The sequence below is a fragment of the Myxine glutinosa genome, chromosome 8, assembly GCF_964187855.1.
Source record: "Myxine glutinosa chromosome 8, kmMyxGlut1.1, whole genome shotgun sequence".
Lineage (NCBI taxonomy): Eukaryota > Metazoa > Chordata > Myxini > Myxiniformes > Myxinidae > Myxine > Myxine glutinosa.
Genome location: NC_136268.1, coordinates 45,095,654 through 45,115,942, shown reverse-complemented (window position 1 = coordinate 45,115,942; position 20,289 = coordinate 45,095,654). Strand labels below are relative to the sequence as shown.

Sequence of the window (20,289 nt, the reverse complement as noted above, 5' to 3'; positions counted from 1 at the left end):
ACTCCGAGGGCCTTTTACTTACTCACCGCAGGCAGGTTGGTGGGCTTTCTGTCTTCTACAGACTCCTCTCTGGCCTTGCTCCCCCAGCTCTCTCTGGGCTCTGTCCCCCAAATATTCCTGCAGGTCGCACAAGATCTGCCTGCAACCCTCTTATGGTTAAACCGCCAAAAGACTCTCTGCTCACCTTCACTCCTTCATTCCTCTTTTCTCCCGCCTCTGGAACAAACTCCCTCACTCCCTTAAATCCCACTCCTCCCTCCAGGTCTTTAAAACAGCTGTTCACCATCATCTCTTATCTTCCCCCATCCAAAACCTTGATCTTTTCTACCCCTGCTAATTTCACCACAGATTCACTTTTTTGAAATACCAACTTCCTTCCTGGAAGTCCTTGCAGTGTCCTTGTGTTTTATACTTCTCCCACCCCCCCCCCCCCCCCAAAGCGCTCCCACAGATCTCCCGATGTCCCTGGTCTCAAATGTCGTGTTTGTGCTTCCCCTTCTCATCCCATCTTGTCTACCGCTACCCTTATTATATGTTTTGTGTGTCTGTTCGATTTTTTTTTTGTGTGACAAATATTAGCTTTTTCACGAGCCTCGATCCTGTATACAAAAAAAAAAAAAAAAATTCTCAATTTGATTCCGGTGAAAACATTTGCAAAACAAGTGAGTAGTAAGCCTACTTGTCTGAAGATATACAAAGTTTTCAAAGTATATTTAAATATAAATAGGGCATTCACATTCATTATAATGCAATAACCTAAATGGGGCGGCCGGATATCCGTGTCCGTGAAAAACATCCGGATGTCTGCGTCCGTAAACACCCGGTCCGTGAAAATTGATTGAGCTGCGAAAGTTGATTGATTGGGTACGTTGAAGTAGTATAGTGTGAGGAATTTCTTAATCTTCTGTACATCTCTTTCTGTTGTTTTCGGTGTTAGTGGCCAACACTTTATTTCACGTGGACTAATGTTTTATCTTCTGTGGGGTTTGTCAAATGTTTTCTTATTATTTATTTACAGATTTGTTGCAAGATGTCGTCTGTCAAAAAACGGAATTGGAATGACGACTATGTTCGCTTTGGCTTCACCTGTGTGAAAGAAGGAGATGGAACTGATAAACCCCAATGCATGCTTTGCAATTTGGTAATGATCAATGGAAATTTGAAGCCATCAGGACTGAGAGAGCACCTCCAAAGCAAACACAGGGATCATGTTGACACCTCCATTGAGGCTTTCAAGGTGAAAAGACTTCGTTATGATCAGAAAGGAACTCTTTCGTCGCATGGGTTTGTTCCCACTGGGAACCCTCTTCTGGAAGCTTCCTACAAAGTTTCGTTCATGATTGCCAAGGAAAAGAAGCCCCACACAATCGGAGAAAGCCATGTGAAGCCCTGTGCGTTGGAGATGGTTAAATCGTGCTGGGGGAGGATGCTGTGAAGCGAATGAGTCAGGTGTCCTTGTCCAACAACACTGTACACCAGAGAATTGGAGACATGAGTCAGGACATAGCAACACAAGTTGTCAGCGAGATTAAAAACAGTCCTGCAAAAATTAGCATGCAGCTCGATGAATCGACTGAAGTTACAAACCACCGTCAATTGCTCGTATTCGTCCGCTACGTTCATGAAATGACACTCGAGGAAGAATTTTTATGAGAACGACTCAAAACAACAACTAAAGGAGCTGATGTGTTCAAGTTGATCGAACTGTTCTTTGATCGCCATGAGTTAACATGGGATTTGGTTGGGTCTATTTGCACGGACAGAGCTCCTGCCATGATTGGCAAAAAATCTGGGTTCGTCGCTCTGGTCAAGGAGAAAGCTCCACATGTGTTGACCACACACTGTGTTCTACATCGCGAAGCCTTGGCGTCCAAAACGTTGTCAAAGAAACTGAAAGAAGTGATGATAATAGTCGTGCAGACAGTCAACTTTATTCGTGGACAGGCATTAAATCATCGGCTATTTCAAAAATTCTGTGATGAGATTGGGGCGGAACATTGTGTTTTACTGTACCACACAGAGGTACGTTGGCTATCTCGTGGTCGTGTTTTCCACATGTAGTGGAACTTCGGGAAGAAATTCTCGAATTCCTCAGGCATCAACAATCCCCTCTTGCGAACAGTTTTGAAGATGAGCATTTTATTGTTAGCCTGGGATATTTGGCCGATATTTTCGGTCACCTCAATGACTTGAACATGTCGATGCAGGGAAGGGATGTGGACATTATTGAAGCCAGGGGAAAGTTAGTGGCATTCACGAAGAAATTACCGATTTGGAGTCGCCGTGTTGAAAGCGGAAACATGGCGAACTTTCCAATCCTTGGCGATATCCTTCTTGATGGAGAAGATGAAAAGGCATTGCCTGGGGAAATACTTCAAGAAGTCAAGGACCTGCTCAAGGAAAAGTCTGTCAGAAGAGTCAAGAAGTCAAGGAAAGTCCTCAGTACCAATTTTGAGGGTTACTTCTCAGATATTGATGATCTCAGCACGGAATCCGTTTGGATCCAGAACCCTTTCTCGTGAAGGATTTGATCGAGTTCCAAGAAGATCAAAGAAAGAAAGCTGATTTCGGAAAGGCTGGGCTGGATTTTAAGCAGTTTTGGTGTGAGCAGATAGCAGCTTACCCTAGCTTGGCGAAGAGGGCAATGAACGTGTTGGTTCCCTTTACAACTACGTATCTCTGTGAAACAGGTTTCTCTGCATTATTGAACCTGAAATCAAAGTGGAGAAATCGACTTGATGTGTCAGATGATAGGCGAGTGGCGTTGTCATGAACTGTGCCCAGATTCCATATTCTGATTGCACAAAAACAGCAGCAACAATCTCACGAGATTAGTAAAACGGTTTGCATAAAACTTGCATGTTTTAGTTTAGTTTAGCTTGCTTTGTTTATTTGTTAACAAGCAAACAAGAAGTTTAGTTTGTTCTTGTTTGATAACAAGGTGTGTACCCCGGTTTAGAATAGGTACACCTTAGAATAGGTACACCGTATCCCTGCGTGTCGTAAGAGGCGATGAAAAAGGGTTGGCGTCAGGAAGGGCATCCGGCCATAAAAAAAAACATTGGCTCAAAAAGGGAACCATGACAATTACAACTACATATGGGCAGGGTACAGCCCGAAGTACCCCGTGGGGGACCCCACTCCCTCCAGTCAAAACTCAAGGTGGGGAACCCGATCGAAGCAAGGGTGGAAATCACTCCATTTATGATGACGAAACGTCTGATGCCCGACATGGAGATCAGTTTTTGAGGTTTGGGACATAGAAAGTAGGGACAATGGCAGGGAGATCTGGAGATGTGGTAGAAGTATTGGTCAGAAGAAGAGTGGACATATGTTGTATGGAGGAGACGAGATGGAAGGGAAGTGGTGTGAGAATGGTGAAGGGTAGGCAGGGACAGAAATACAAGTTTGTGTGGCAAGGGTGCCCAGAAGGAGTGCATGGTGTTGGTGTCCTGTTTTCTGAGGAGTTTGTAGACAGTGTGGTGAGTGTGACTGGAGTGAGTGAAAGGTTGATGATGGTGAAAATGATGATTGGAAAGCTCTTGGTGAAAGTCATCTCAGGATATGCTCCGCAGGTTGGTCGGAGCGATGAAGAGAAGGACAAGTTCTGGTGTGCAATAGAGAAGCTGATGGAAAACGTGAAAGATGAGGAAGTTGTTGTGGTAGGAGGAGACCTAAATAGACATGTGGGAAGGAGTATGGACAGTTTTGAGGGAGTTCATGGGGGTTACGGATATGGTGTGAGGAATGCAGAAGGTGAAAGGATTTTGCAGTTTGCTGATGGAGCTGAGCTGATGATTTGTAATACTCAGTTTGTTACAGGATAATAAGCTTGTTACATACACCTCAGGTGGGTCGACGACAACCGTTGACTACCTGATGGTACGGAGGCGAGATAGGGGGCACCTCCGGAACACAAAGGTGATCCCGGGGGAGGAGGCTGTTTCACAGCACCAATTGGTTGCCTGCGGATGAAGTACCAACCGAGAATGAAGGTGTGGAGGTTGAAAGAGATGACAGTGAGGGAGGCATTAAAAGAGAGGCTGAGTGTGGTAGAGGATGATCTGGTTGAGCTTGAAAGTGGTTGGATGTCAATGAAAGCTAGTCTGTTGGGAGCCGTTGGTGAGGTATGTGGATGGACAAAAGGACCACCGAGGCACGCAGAAACATGGTGGTGGGATGATGAAGTTGGAAAGAGGATTGACAAGAAGAGGAAGAAGTTCAAGGAGTGGCAGAAGGCGAAGGGTACGGGGGCATAAAAGGCAGAGCATGAAAGTTATAAAGCAGCCAAGAAGGCTGCAAAGAAAGAGATAACAAAGGCGCAGGATGTATGTTGGAAAATGTTCGGAGAACGCTTGGATTCGGAAGAGGGTCAGAGAGCGTAATTCAGGATTGCAAAGCAGATAGCGGTAGGTGTGATGTGATGGGGGTGAGTTGCTTGAAGGATGAAGTGGGACAAATCGTTTTGGACCCAGATGGAATTAAAGGAAGATGGGAGAGATATATGGAAATACTGTTGAATGCAGAGAATGAATGGGATGGCAACATCGAGAGTAACCCAGTTTTAGGACCCGCAGAGAAGATAACTGAGAAGGAAGTTAAGGAAGCGATAAAAGCAATGAAGAGTAGAAAAGCGGGAGGGCCGACGGGAGATGTGGGAGATATGTTGAAGGCAGCAGGAAGTTGGGGTGTGAAGAGAATGACAGAGATCTATAATCTGGTGGTGAAAGAAGGCCGCATTCCAGTGGATTGGGAGCTGAGTACCCTCGTCCCTCTATACAAGGGGAAAGGTGACCCTCTGGACCGTGGCTCGTATCAAGTGACAAAGTTATTAGAGCATGGAATGAAGGTATTGGAAAGGGTGTTGGAGAGGAGGATAAGGAAGAAAGTGAAGATCGATGAAATGCAGTTTGGATTTATGCCAGGAAGAGGAACGACAGACAAACATTTTATTGTAAGGCAGTTGCAGGAGAAGGAAATGGAGAAGAGAAAGAAGATGTTTCTTGGGTTTGTTGATCTGGAGAAAGCATTCGATAGGGTTCCACGTGAAGTAGTGACATGGGCATTGAGGAAGTTAGGAGTGGAGGAATGGTTGATCAGAGTAGTGATGGAAATGTACGAAAGAGCACGCACAGCTGTAAGGACGAAGGACGGGAACAGTGGTGAGTTTGAGGTGAAGGTGGGAGTGCATCAGGGGTCAGTACTAAGTCCACGACTTGCAGCTGTGATGGAGGTGCTGGCTCGGAACATAAAGGAGGGTTTGCCATAGGAGTTGTTGTATGCAGATGATCTGGTGTTGATTGCAGAAAGTATGGATGGACTGAAGGAGAAGATGAACAAGTGGAAGGAATGTATGGAGGCAAAAGGTCTGAAGGTGAATATAGGAAAGATGAAGGTGATGGCAAGTGGTAAAGCATGTGGTGAGGTGGAAAGAACTGGGAAGTGGCCGTGTGCTGTGTGCAAGAAGGGTGTCGGAGTGAACTCCATTCAATGTACAATGTGCGCTGAGTGGGTTCATCAAAAATGTAGTGGTTTGAGAAAGTCATTAACCAGTGTGGCAGCTACATTCAAGTGTAAGGTGTGGAGCTGCAGATGAGGGAGACAGAGGGAGCTGCAGATGGAGGAAATGTTGAGTTGGATCTTGGAGACGGCGTGAAGCTGGAAGGTGTGAAAACATTTTGCTACCTAGGAGACATGCTGAATGGAGAAGGTGGATCAGACTCGGCAACGGTTGCTCGAGTGAGATGTGCATGGAATAAGTTTCAGGAACTGAGTGGCATGCTGACGAGGAGGGGAGTGTCGTTGAAGCTGAAGGGAAAGGTGTATGCTGCATGTGAGAAGTGTTGCGATTTATGGGAGTGAGACATGGGTAATCAACGTAGAGCAGCAACGAAGGCTGGAAAGGGTAGAAATGCGAATGGTTCGGTGGATGTGTGGAGTATCGTTGAGAGAGAGGAAGACAAATGATGAATTGCGAAAGATGATGGGAATAGAGCCTGTGATTGATGCTGTGAAGAGAAACAGGTTGAGATGGTTTGGTCATGTGTTGAGGAAGGATAAAAGTGACTGGTTGAGAAGAGTGATGGAAATGAATGTAGAAGGAAGTTGAGGAAAAGGAAGACCGAGAAAGACTTGGCTAAATATGATGGAAGAAGAAATGTGGGCAAGGGGGTTAAACAAGGGGAGATGCAGAAAATAGGGCAAAATGGAGAAGATTGTCATGAGGAGCGCAAGGCTAAGCCCCGCTCTAGCAGGAAAAATGGCCTTAAAATGCTTGTTGTTGTTGTTGTTGTTGTTGTTGTTAACAAGCAAAGAAATAAATAGGGATAAAATCCTCATGATTTTCTTTCCTGTTCTGTTCCTAATTATCCATATGTAAAACGAAGCTATTGAGATATTTTGAAGTCACACTGGAACCTAATGGGACTGGTAATCAGGCGCGAATCCCCGAACTTGCCCCATTTCCTGGGTAATAAGTTACCAATTTTCATCCCCCAAAAATAGGCAATTAAAGTAAAAACACCCCTCAGAATGCACCACAGAGCACCTAGTAATCAAAAAAATTATAGGGGGACATGCCCCCAGTCCCTCCTAGCTATGTGCACCTCCGGTGCGCCTTGGTCAGTCAACAGTCTGGTGAAGGGGGTATAGGGACATCGTGGGCAATCCGTTGGGGGTCTTGACAGGTAAAAAGGTGAAGAACCCCTGCTCTCAGCCATCTGTTCAGACCCTTATATCCACAGTTCCAAACTGTGCATTTGAAAGCTTTTGTTGATAGTTACGGAGACCACCTTTGGGTACCAATCTACAGCTCTAATACATAGAAACAGGCCTGATCCCATGCAGAAACGTTGACATCCTGTTCGGTGTCTTCCGATTTCTAAGACCGCGATCCTCCAACCCTCTCAACCACCTTCCCATCAGCTGTGAAATGTCAAACAATTCCCATTTTTAACAAAAAATCTAATTCTCAAATAAGTCAAATCTGTTCGTTCATCTTAATTCTGCAGCCTGGTTTTCTGCAAATTGATGAACGCCCTTCCAAAATTTGGTCCAGACCTGCTTCTTCAAGCTTTCAAAGTGAGGCGAAACTGACAATCCACAGTATGGCACACCTACTCATTACAGAGTTTTGTTGGTGTTGCCGAAGCCATTCCTGGGCAAGGGTTATGCTGGGTGGTTTTCCGTTGCCTTCCCAATGACCAGTCAGGGCAAAAAACTGGGAATCTGTTCAGGGTGCCAGCGAGAACTGACCTACTCTTCACAAAGGACACTGTGGGATCTTTAACATCCACTAAATAATGCCAGGAGATGGGACACCCAGGTTACCATCCATCCGAGGGACAGCACACATTAATGCATCACCCTGCCTGTTAAACAACAGGATGACAGGTTTTAGCTGGGCAGAGACTCTAACCCGGTTTATACAGGGCAGGGGCGAATGCGCATGTCACTATCACTACGCTATTTTGCCAGTCCAAGGTATAACAAGACAATCATCAATGAGCACCCATGCAGTTTTGTTGAACGCAGCCCTGTTTTGTTTTCTCAAAAGTGGGGAAGAACATTGTTATTGCAAAAAAAAAGCAATATTCTGTTTGAAAGCCAATGATGCTCCACACATGCCCTCAGTGGCAGGAAGCATGTGTTGCATGTGAATGGTTCAAGCACATACTGTAGCAGTTGTGCTGATGGAAAGGTGTGGCATTCTTTCACCCCCGGGAACGATGGTGATAGTGAACATCTGCTTCTCAATACGATTTCCCTTCCCATCAGACACCGTAAAATAGAAAAGATCCGTCATTGGCTGGCCTCTCGTCTCATAATTGGTGGTGTACCTAAAGGGGAGATAGACATTGGTTTAAGTGTCTATCTCCCCTTTAGGTACATCTCTCTCCCCCGTTTCTACTTCAAAAGTATGTTTTAGTCGTACTAAGGACCAACAGCGATCCTTTTCCAAAGTCCAGATAAATAAAGGAACTATTCATGTTATTTTTTTATGAAAAAAGAAAGTCTGTTGACAAACGGTCTTTCAGATTGGTGTTGTCTCTGTGATAGATCCCCATAGGAATGCCACGTATGTGATATTCTACTTCGGTGAGGTTGTATGCATGTACAGTACTAGAACGGCACTCGGTAGAGCGCAAACCTCCGCCAGGCTGAACTGTTTATGTTTTGTATCCCACTGATAGGCCGGATCTGGATTCGGACCTGAAACAAAATCTAATCGGATTGTTCTCGTCACCGAACCAACTCGTCCACCAAGTTAATCATAACTCGTCCATACCTGTTTGAACTATCATCTTATATATCGCTTTTCACCCAATCTCTCAATGGTGAAGAATCACTTAATAATTAAATAATTATCGTATCCCAATCCATACTCAGATCTTCACCAAAATGAAACCGATTCGTCCTCGTCACACACCCAACCTCTCCACCAAGTTTCGTCCAAGTCCGTCCATAACCTTTTGAGATATCCTGCTATGTATCGTTTTTGGCCATATCACTCAATTGTGAAGGATCACTTAAAAAAATTCTTCTAGCCAGATCCAAATCCGGATCTTCACCAAAATCTAATCATATCGTCCGTGTCACATACACTACTTCTCTGCCAAATTTCGTTTGAATCCATCCACAACTTTATGAGACATCTTGTTCACAGACAAACAAACAAACAAACAAACAGACAAACATGGGTGAAAACACAACCTCCATCCACCTTCGGTGGCGGAGGTAATAAAATAAAAAGAACAGTTGTGTGTGACTTTACCAAGTAGTGACCAGGTTTGTGCAGGCTGTCGTTTTAAAAAATGGCCACCACATTTCCTATCTATCAAAAGAACAGTTCGGACCCACAGCATTACGACGGTAACAGTCATGTTTGACACATTTGCAGATCTGTGCACTTATTAGTATTCAAGTTAGGCAGCCATTGCAAAAGTGGGCATCGGTAAATGAAATTGTTGTCAATTACCTCGTAATTGACGTTTGATTTTTGTGGTCTCCCAATATAATTTGCTCGTAAATATAATTAAACGTCAATGGTATAAAATGTCGAAATGCTTGCAAATTTACGTGTAAAACAAAGCACTCTAGCTCGCTGGCAGTACCAAGTAAGCATTTGATTGGCAAAGAGCATATGACCATGCATGGGGTTCAGGCACATACAATTCCATTGATCAGGAAGCTCAACATGTACTTTCAGCAAATTTGTTCATCGCCTGACCGAGGGAGGAACCGCGATAATTCCTGTGTCATTGAGGGTTGTTTTAGTCGTAAATATGAAAAGAAATGCGTTTTTATTCTTGCATCAGACTATTGTAGTTCATCAGACGTCGTACAGGTGGGTTTGTGTTGCTAAGCATGATCAAGATATTCTAAGTCCTTCATGAATGTCTACTCTGAAGGAATGGTCTTCTCACCAAAGTTGCTCGGAGGCATCTCCAGCCTAGCTTTCAATGCTGTTGGTTTCGTTTCCGACTTTCCTCCAAGAGTGCGTAATGGGATGTGCCACGACGTTCCACGAATTTTTGGACCTACTTTTATCCACAGCTCAGACAATCCTTGACTGGGTGGAAAAAACCCAAAAGCTTCGACAAAGTTTTATGTATGTTAGAGGCACCAGTTTTACCGCCTCGTTCTTCACCGTTCTGTGTCATTCGATAACACTGAAGTTATTTTCAAACCATACAGCGGTGCTTTGTGAACATGAAACTAGATGTAAATCAGCTCCTTCGAAAGAAAAAGTTAGGCCTTCGCAGATCGCATGTTGGCTGTCACTTATGAAGCATCTATCACGCTGTTGTCATCAGTCAAGCAGCCACCAAAAATGGTCTCGATTCCCATCACTTACCCCTTGGTCTTCGAAGATGACCAAAATCTGTACATTCTTCAAACGAGTTATCATCGTAGCTGTCAAAAATGAAGTCAATTTGTTGCGAATCCAAGATGTACGGAGGTATTATATTCCATTTTGAACATGTCTTCAAACCTGTGAAGCTTTGTTGCGCACTCCTCTTCCTGTTCAGGCTGGAGTTCCCCAAGGTAGTGTTCTGGGCCCTTTGCTTTTTCTGGTCTTCATCAATGATCTCTCTGACTCTTGAAAATCCTCTCTATCTCTTTGCTGACGACTCTACTCTCTGTCGCTCCATTCTTCATCCCTCAGATCGGCAGTCTGCAGCCTCCTCACTCTCTGCAGACCTTGACAAAATCACAGACTGGGCAAACAAGTGGAACATGTCTTTAAATCCTGACAAATCTCACACTCTTACGATGTCTCTCCGAAAAGACCGACTGGACAACCCTCCCATCCACTTTCTGAATAATCCTCTCCAAGAAGTTCTGTCACTCAAGCTTTTGGGTCTCACTATCTGCCATGATCTTTCCTGCGAAAACCACATTTCAAATCTGGCCTCCAAAGCCAGTCGCCGACTGGGCATCCTACGTCGTGCGAAGTCCTTCCTTGGCACACCTGAGCTACTCACCACATACAAGGCTTTCATCCGCAGCTCAATGGAATACTGCTCTCCCCTCTGGGCTGGTGCTCCTGCCTCACACCTAGCTCGCCTTCGCGCTGTTGAAACCAAAGCATTCAGAATCATTGGAATCTCCCGCGATGAAGCTAACTCCAAGGGCCTCTCACTCACTCACTCACCGCAGGCAGGTTGGTGGTCTTTCCGTCTTCTACCGACTCCTCTCTGGCCTTGCCCCCCCAGCTCTCTCTGGGCTCTGTCCCGCAAATATTCCTACAGGTCGCACAAGATCTGCCTGCAACCCTCTTTTGGTTAAACTGCCAAAATCAAGACTCTCTGCTCACCTTCACTCCTTCATTCCTCTTTTCTCCCGCCTCTGGAACAAACTCCCACACTCACTTCAATCACACTCCTCCCTCCAGGTCTTTAAAACAGCTGTTCACCACCATCTCTTATCTTCCCCATCCAAAACCTTGATCTTTTCTACCCCCGCTAATTTCATTGTGTGCGTGATTTGTGTCACAGCTTCTCTGCAACCCTTAGAGCCTGTAACAAACAAACAAATAAATAAATAAATAAATAAAGGCCTCTGAGCATTGACATTCTCAAGTTCAGGAACAAAAGAAAAATTTTGCACAGATACAGCTGAAGATGCATTAGAGTTGAAAGGCGGTATATTCACTATCCTGATCATGTGTGACAGTTTGTATGTTATATCAATGAACGTCTCTCATCTGAAATCGAGAAACGCCTCTTCAAGCATATTCATGAGCACCTGCAAAGAAACACCTTCATGAACATGGTGTCGTGTGTTGAAGTTTCATTTCACTTCCTGCCCAAAAAGGATTCCTTCTGCTCACCATGAATTCAAATATATTGTCTTCGCCCGTCAATGGGCAAACCATATTTCTAAGTTGACCTCCAAAAGCAGCCGACTGAGCATCCTTGGGGGTACTACGTCTTTCCTTGGCAAACCTGAACTTTTATCCACCTGCGATGAAGCCGAGTCCATGGGCCTGTCACTTTCCATTCACATAAAGGTCGGTGGTTTCTCTGTCCTCCACCACCTCATTTTGGTCTTGCACCCTCTGCTCTTTCCATTCTTCGTCCCCCCTAGCTTTCAGCAGGGAACACAGTCCACCATCAATCCCCTTCTGATGGAACCCCCAAAATCCATAATAGCTTGCTCACCTCACCTCATTCTTCTGCTTTTTACCTGCCTGTGCAAGCAACATCCACATTCTCTTCAATCTAATTCTACCCTCCAGGTCTTCAAGACAGCTGTTCACCATAATCTCGGATCATCCCCAATCCAAGACCATAATATGTTTCACCTTCTTTAACCCTCTCCCCAATGCTCATCAATGGGCAAACCACATCCTGATCAATGGGCACTCTTGCCAAATTTCCAGTTTTTCCTTCCTGGGAGTTTCCTTTTGCATCCATATTCTCTACCCCCTGCTTCCTCTCCTACCCTATTTTCCCCCACATCCCTTATTTGTCCAAGTCTCTCTATATATTTCCCCTCAAACATGCTGTTGCCATTTTCCCTACTCTCTTTCTGCTGTATCTTTTCTTCGATCACGTCCTGATCCATTTTGTGTTCTCGCTCTTCCACGAGCCTAGACTATGTATACTGAAACGCAAAAGAAACTTACCACCTTTGAAACCTTTAAATATCAACAATAACACTGCGTGTAGTAAATGTGTGAACTTATTTGTGGACAATAGTGTCCTCGCTGTCAGACAAAACGGTCACGGATGGTCACTTGAACCTTCAATGGTCACTTCATAGCACAGCTGTTGAACAGCCGTTTTGACTGTCAGTGATTAGCCAAGGGGTACGGGATGATTTTAATGAGCTGCACGTGATGTCTTGATATTGGCTTTAAAAAGGCCAGTGCAAAATGGGCATTTCAATCAACATGCCACGATTGTCAAGGGATCAACGGCAGCGTGCCCTGGGCATGCTGCAAGGCGGACTGAACTACCATGAGGTGGCACGTCGCCTTGGCTGTTCACACCAGACGATATCGGCCCTGGTGGACAGAGACACCCTCCACAACTCTGCAGATGACAGACCTCGATCAGGGAGGCCAAGAGTCACCACTGCAAGGCAGGACAGGCAGATGGTCCGAAGTCACCTGCGGGATCGATTCCGTCCAGCATCCCGCACTGCGGCAGAAACTCCGGGGCGTGCAAACCCACGGATCTCCAATGATACTGCACGAAGACGACTGCATGACTATGGTCTGACTGCCAGAAGACCATACAGAGGCCCCGTGATGACGGTTGCCCATCGCCGCAACCGTCAGAGATGGTGCCAGCAGCATCAGCGGTGGACCTTGGCGCAGTGGAACGAGGTCGCTTTCAGCGAAGAGTCAAGGTTCTGTGTGGACAGTCCTGATGGGCGTGAGCGTGTCTGGAGAAGAACTGGCGAGCGATATGCCGATTGTTGCGTGCGTCAAGCCAACAGGTGGGGTGGCCCAAGTGTGATGGTGTGGGCAGCCATATCAGGCCGGTACAGGACGCCACTGGTGGTTGTGGATGGGAATCTTAACGCCCAGCGGTATGTGGATAACATCCTGCGACCTCATCTGCTGCCATTCCTGCTAGACCACCCAGAACTGAGAACCTTTCAGCATGACAACGCTCATCCCCATGCTGCTCGCTTTACCACTGCATTTCTCCAAGGCAAGAACATCAACACCATGCAGTGGCCTGCGCTCTCCCCTGACCTGAATCCCATAGAGCACCTGTGGGATGAGCTTGGGAGACGCGTCGTTGGCAGGGCCAGGACACGGGCAGAGCTGCTTCAGACATTGAGGACTGAGTGGGACAGAATCCAGCAGCAATCCATCCAAAGACTGGTAGGCAGTATACGCCGACGATGCACTGCCTGTATCCAAAACAATGGTGGCCATACACGCTATTGAAAGGGGACTGACATTGCACCCTGTGCTGTTCTGTACTGTAGAACAAACTGATGAGATGGTGTATCTTGGTCAAAAACTTGACATGTCATCAATAAAATGCCAATGTTTCAATTAGCAATTGTTGGTTTGTTTTATTTTGAACTGTTACAATTTTATTACATTTCAAACAAGTGGTAAGTTTCTTTTGCGTTTTCGGTCTTTTTGAAGTTGGTCAAAATGGTCAAAATGGTCAAATGTTTCGGTCAAAATGCCCATTTTGCACTGGCCTTTTTAAAGCCAATATCAAGACATCACGTGCAGCTCATTAAAATCATCCCGTACCCCTTGGGTAATCACTGACAGTCAAAACGGCTGTTCAACAGCTGTGCTATGAAGTGACCATTGAAGGTTCAAGTGACCATCCTTGACCGTTTTGTCTGACAGTGAGGACACTATTGTCCACAAATAAGTTCACACATTTACTATACGCAGTGTTATTGTTGATATTTAAAGGTTTCAAAGGTGGTAAGTTTCTTTTGTGTTTTCGGTCTTTTTGAAGTTGGTCAAAATGGTCAAATTTTTCGGTCAAAATGCCCATTTTGCACTGGCCTTTTTAAAGCCAATATCAAGACATCACGTGCAGCTCATTAAAATCATCCCGTACCCCTTGGCTAATCACTGACAGTCAAAACGGCTGTTCAACAGCTGTGCTATGAAGTGACCATTGAAGGTTCAAGTGACCATCCGTGACCGTTTTGTCTGACAGCGAGGACACTATTGTCCACAAATAAGTTCACACATTTACTACACGCAGTGTTATTGTTGATATTTAAAGGTTTCAAAGGTGGTAAGTTTCTTTTGCGTTTCAGTATATATAAAAAAAAAAATTCAGTTGCAATAAGTTAATGGGGCATCCATTTTGCGATACCTGCCTTCAGAATTTGTCAGTTAATTGAACGTGATGTTAATTACCAAAACCTGTATTTTACACAAGCTTACATTTAGAAATGTACGCAACTCATCTATTTTGGTTGATAACTCTCGTCATACTTTTTTGTGATCGCTGTATTATCGACTCTCGCTTCACATCTGCAGTGACCATCGGAGTACAAAGTTGGTCCGCCATCTTTAGTCTTCAAATTTTGTTTATCTGAATTTCAGAAACATTTCCATTACTACTTTGATTCTTGGGTTTGAACCCATGCCACACACCTTTCACATCATGATGCCGTTAAGAACAAGACACTCAAAATTTATTGGATTCTCCCACAACTAAACTGAATACCTGGTTTGGGGTCCTGTCTTAACTACAACCTCCTTTTGGTCTTGCCCTTTCCATGCTTTGCCTCTCCCCTCCGGCCTCACCTCCACTCATTTGTTCCTCTTCTCCTGTAGAACAAATTTCCTCAGGCTGTTCAATCCCGTTCTTCCCTGCAGAGATTCAAAAAATGACAGTTCACCTCACCCATGCATAACCTCATGATGATATTTTCTCTCCTCAATGAATCCTCTGCCAGCACACCTTTTCCTTTCCACGTGATTATGTTTTATACTCTCTCGCTTCACCTGCCTAACTTATATTTTGTTGTTCCATTGCTGTTTCTTCCCCGGTTTTTTTCTTCCTCTTCTCTCAGGACCCTTCCTGTTGTACTCGACATTGTATCCACCTTGTTCAATCCCTGAGTCCTCGATCTTCCTCAATCCTCACAATCTCTTTCTTCCGCTCGCACATTCTTCTTCCAAGTGCACCTTATATCCATCCACAATAATGATTTTGTCCAAATGGGGAAAGGCATCTAGAAGTATATATTTAATACAAGTGGAAATGCAAAATGACTTTTCTCCACTTGCAGTTCATTAATATAAATATAAATCCTGAATTTATAGTAAAAATATATAAACAACAAACAACAACATGCATTTTAAAGGCCATTTTCCCTACTAGAGCGGGGGTTAGCCTTGCGGTCCCCATGACAATGTTCTCCATTTTGCGCTATTTTCTGCATCTCCCCTTGTTAACCCCCTTGCCCGCATTTCTTCTTCCACCATCTTTAGCCAAGTCTTTCTCGGTCTTCCCCGTCCTCTACTTCCTTCTACATTCATTTCCATCACTCTTCTCAACCAGTCACTTTCATCCTTCCTCAACACATGACCAAACCATCTCAACCTGTTCCTCTTCACAGCATCAATCACAGGCTCTATTCCCATCATCTTTCGCAATTCATCATTTGTCTTCCTCTCTCTCAACGATACTCCGCACATCCGTCGAACCATTTGCATTTCCACCCTTTCCAGCCTTCGTTGCTGCTCTATGTTCATTACCCATGTCTCGCTCCCATAAATCATAACACTTCTCACACATGCAGCATACACCTTTCCCTTCAGCTTCAACGACACTCCCCTCCTCATCAGCACGCCACTCAGTTCCCGAAACTTCTTCCATGCACATCTCACTCTAGCAACTGTTGCCGAGTCTGATCCACCTTCTCCAGTAAAAATATATAAATACAATGGAATTGCATCTCAGAAGTTATGGGTTCAAATCTAGCTGAATGCAGCAGTATTAAGAATTCAGATTCCATGCTTGTTGAAACCAAGGTAATTGTACAAGAATTGAAATATTGCTAATTGGATTGTCAATTAAAACCCAGCCAGCTCATTAAAGAAACTTCAGAGAAGGAGGTAATCTTCCTCATCTACCTGGCCTGTTCTGCATCGGACACCTATTCACACAATGCGATTATAATTCTCAAAGCACACGCAGGATACTTTAGAAGAAGAAGAAGAAACACTCCTTTCACGTCTTCAGACACATAGGGCTGCCGAAGCAGTTTTTCAGAGACAATTCTCGACTGCGGAAAAGGGAACTCTCTCACACTCTTCAAAAAGAAAAAGAAAACAAAAATAAAAAGAAGAAATTACCATTTCTCTCACAATGGGCAGCAATATATTTCGGTCTTTACTAACCTATTAGGTGGCCATTCATTATATCAACAAAAATGCATTTTAAAGTACCCTTTGAAACTTATTTAAAAATAATTAATAAACAGGGTGAAGAGGCCACAGATGCTATCCAGTAAAGTGCAGGAAGACAAGGAAAACATTGACAAAAGTTGTGTCCAGAAAAATGAAGAATACATTTATAAAATGAGAAACCAAAACCTTGCGACTAACTGCAGCGAGTCCATGTTGCCCGTACACCATCATCGATAACGGTGACACTGTTAACGACAACGTCACTCAGTAGAGTGCATGCCTCCGCCAGACGAATCAGTTTGTTTTGTATCCCATCGATAGGCCAGATCTGGATCTGGACCTGAACCAAAATCGAATCGGCTTGTTCTTGCCACCCAACCAACTCATCCACCTAGATGTGTCATAAGTCGTCCAAAACTTTTTGAGATATCATGTTATATATAGTTTTTGGTCCTATCACTCAATGGTGAAGAATCACATGAACACAAAAAAAATTCTCGTATCCAGATACGTATTCAGATCTTCATCAAAATCGAATTGATTCGTCCTTGTCACACATCCAACAAACAACCACCACCACTATCCAACCTCTCCACCAAATTTCGGCCAAATCCATCCACAACTTTTGAGATATCCTGTGCACAGACAAGACAGACGGGCAGGCAGGCAGGCAGACAGGGGTAAAAACACAACCTGCACCCACCTGGTGGCGGAGGCAATAACGACAAAAATCATTCAGATTAATTTGTAGTTTTGCACCGAGTGCGTGACTGAGACAAAAAAAAGAAAGAAAAAGACTCCCAAAAGGTATTTTCAGCAAAAGATGTAATCAGATCTTTAAATGCAGAACTTACGACCCAATGTGCCACCGATCTATATAATCACATAATGCTATGTGAGCAGAGTGCAGCGAACGCACCTACTGCACTCCCTAGTGTCTCGTGCAGTGCAAGATAACAGGCAATTTCAAATTTCGTGATTTTCTACAAAAACACCACTCGTGTCACTCGATTAACAGTAGCTTCCATCGTAACAATTGATTACCTTACACCAAGCAATTCTGGAAATAAACGTGGCCGATGTACCCCGGACTTAAGGGGCCTGGCCACACGCACCATGAGATAACCTGGCCCGAGTCTTCACACCGATGACACGTAATCAATATTACATTATTGGTTCTTCAACACCAGAAATTAATGTCTTGAAATTTTTTCCAAGATAGTCTGATTAGCTTAGCTGCTTTAAATAAATTGCCCAAAATGTTCTCAAATCTTTTATTACAATTTAACGTGGCCGATGTACCCCGGACTTTAAGGGGCCTGGCCACACGCACCATGAGATAACCTGGCTCGAGTCTTCACAGGTCGATGACACGTAATCAATATTACATTATTGGTTCTTCAACACCAGAAATTAATGTCTTGAAATTTTTTCCAAGATAGTCTGATTAGCTTAGCTGCTTTAAATAAATTGCCCAAAATGTTCTCAAATCTTTTTTAAAGCTTTTAATATTACAAATTATCCCCCCCCCCCCCCCCCCCCCCCCCCCCATTTTCAAATATTAATGAAGATTGACGGTCGTAAAACAGAAAAAGCCATGAAATTGTGACTACAACGGAAGTGGCCATAAATTTTCATTTGTAATCGATTTCCGAAGGTGCCATACTCTATTTACAGAGTGTCAGTTTATTGGCAAGCGTTATTCTAGGTGGTTTGCCATTGCCTTACTCGGCATTAGTTTTCCGTGCTCCATTTGCCAAGTGCTGAGAGCCAAGCAAGTAAGCAGCAAGTCCCATGTTTTTTTTCCAATTTTTGGTACGACTCGGCGGGTTTTGAACCACAGACCTCGCAGACTCAGATTGGACCCTCCAACCATTTATATACCAAGTACAAGTTGGATCGATGTTAAACCGATAGAGAAGATACATTGTTGCGAGAGATTTACTTTGCCTTCACAAGTTTTCTTTCAAGATGTCCTTCATTAATAACATATAGTGGGGGAATGAGGGAGGAGGTTGTTTTAAAATCCTGGAGTATTCTTAAGCAAGTACTGTACTACCCACACACTTGTTTCATGGATAAGCAAGTATCTCTCTTTATACTATAGGAACAAGATCTCTGGTGATTCTCTCAGAAAAGAACATTTTTACTCTCCATGAAAGTGTGCACAGTGGCTCAGCGTTAATGATGTAACCAAACGGATAATGTTTAAAACGCATTCAGCATGCTCGACAGGCCGAGGCCGTACGAGCTTGAGTCTGCTGGCCTTTCGTACACAAGTACGCGCATGCGCATCAAGGTTGTTCAGAGCGCAATCACCGTTCAATGACGTAATGCGCACGCCCGGCTTGAAGGAACGCAGTCACGTCACATCCGAAAATGTGTTTACGTGCGTGCGTCACGTCCTCCGCCCGACGTCACCTCAAGCTTCTAACCCCCGCCGCCATTATTGCGGCCGGACGAGCACATCTCTGAAGCGATTTTCCCACTCACAGATATCCAGCCGCCATCCCAAAGCACCCGGCTGGCCTCCGAGGAGGGCTGCTTTTACCTTGATTCCGTACGGCGCTTCATCGAACGTTACTAGCATGTATCTGTCGCCCCTACTTGCCGGGTCGCGGGCGCGCAGCTGCGAAAAGAAAAGAGGAAAAAATATGTATAAAAAAAATAAGTCACGGCCGCGTCTCTCACGAGAAGCAACGAAATGAAAAGAATAATTATTGTTTTAAAATCGCCTCCTGCTACGGGCGGCTCTTCACATTTTACCTTCATAAATATCTCAACCGCCCCTTTGGCAATGTCCAGATACGTCGTGCCCAAATAGGTTCGCTGATTCATGGAGGCCGACGTGTCTAAGAGGAAGAGAAGGATGGGCATTGTGGCGAAGGAGGAAGGAAAATAATAACTAAAATAAGCAATAAAATGTGGGGATAACCGGCCGCGACGGCAATCGAATGCGCCTCGGAGAGCCGGGATGCGCCCTAAGTTGTGGGGCCGAAGCGTCGCCGCGGCTCCGCTCTCATTGGTCCGAGTTCTTTTGCATATTCATGACGTCATCAGCGAGCGCGAGCGAGCCTTCGCCTTCGGCCACCATTGGCGCCGCGATTCGCAGAGGCTCGCGTCGAATCGGTGTCCGGGATAGAAGGTATTCCTGTAGATTTCACGGCAAACATCGAGGACCACGTGAACCTTAATGACCACGTCACAGATTTGCGACAGGACGACTCCTGGGCCTTGCCAGGGGGAGGTGAGCTTTGGGCACCTTCCCTTCCGCCTCCGGGGATTAAAGAACCAAATCTTCATCCCCGGAGCGTATTGACTCCCCTGGCTCCGGTCGTCGTACCTGCGCTTCATCTTTTCCCCCGCCAGATGGAGTTGGCGACGGGCGAAGGCATGGACTAGCTCCATGCCTTCCTCTAGGTGACGTGCGTACCCCTCCCTCGGCGGGTTAACCACTGTGTCTGGCACGGGACCGCATAGCAAGTCGGCGGGAGCCCGTAACTCCCGCCCATACATAAGCAACGCTGGACTGCATGCGGTGGCCCCGTGCTGGCTGGTTCGGTAGGCCATAAGCAAATAAGGGAGATGTTCGTCCCAGTCATCCTGACGGGTGGCGGTGAACAGTGCCAGTTGTTGGATTAGAGTTCGGTTAAATCTTTCCACCATCCCGTCAGATTGAGGTCTTAAAGGCGTTGTTCTGGTTTTCCGAATTGACAGGAGACTGCACACATCTTTTAGCAATTTGCTCTCAAAATTTCGTCCCTGGTCGGTGTGCAACTCCTGTGGAATCCCATGCCGGCACACAAATCCTTCACGAAGGCCTGCGCTACCACCCCTGCTTCTTGGTTGGGGAGGGCGTAGGCCTCCGGCCACTTGGTGAAGTAGTCCATCACAACGAGGATGTACTTATTACCTAGGCGGGG

General features: G+C 45.1%; 1 protein-coding gene across 2 annotated transcripts in view; it reads right to left on the bottom strand.

Annotated features, from left to right (window-relative positions):
- INTS6L (integrator complex subunit 6 like) overlaps positions 1-19,389 on the bottom strand; it is a 120,515-nt gene extending 101,126 nt beyond the window's left edge. Inside the window, exons 1-2 of one of the 2 annotated variants that reach the window (XR_010985499.2) lie at positions 19,133-19,366; positions 18,918-18,995 (exon numbers count right to left, since the gene is read on the bottom strand). Coding sequence is in view for 1 of the 2 variants with exons in the window: in XM_068124373.2 (XP_067980474.2) it covers positions 18,918-18,995; positions 19,133-19,243 (189 nt within the window). In the remaining variant the exon portion in view is untranslated. Of the gene's footprint in view, positions 1-18,917; positions 18,996-19,132 lie in introns of both variants that reach the window. The other variant, XM_068124373.2, reaches the window with a different exon arrangement.
- Positions 19,390-20,289: the final 900 nt, after the last annotated feature.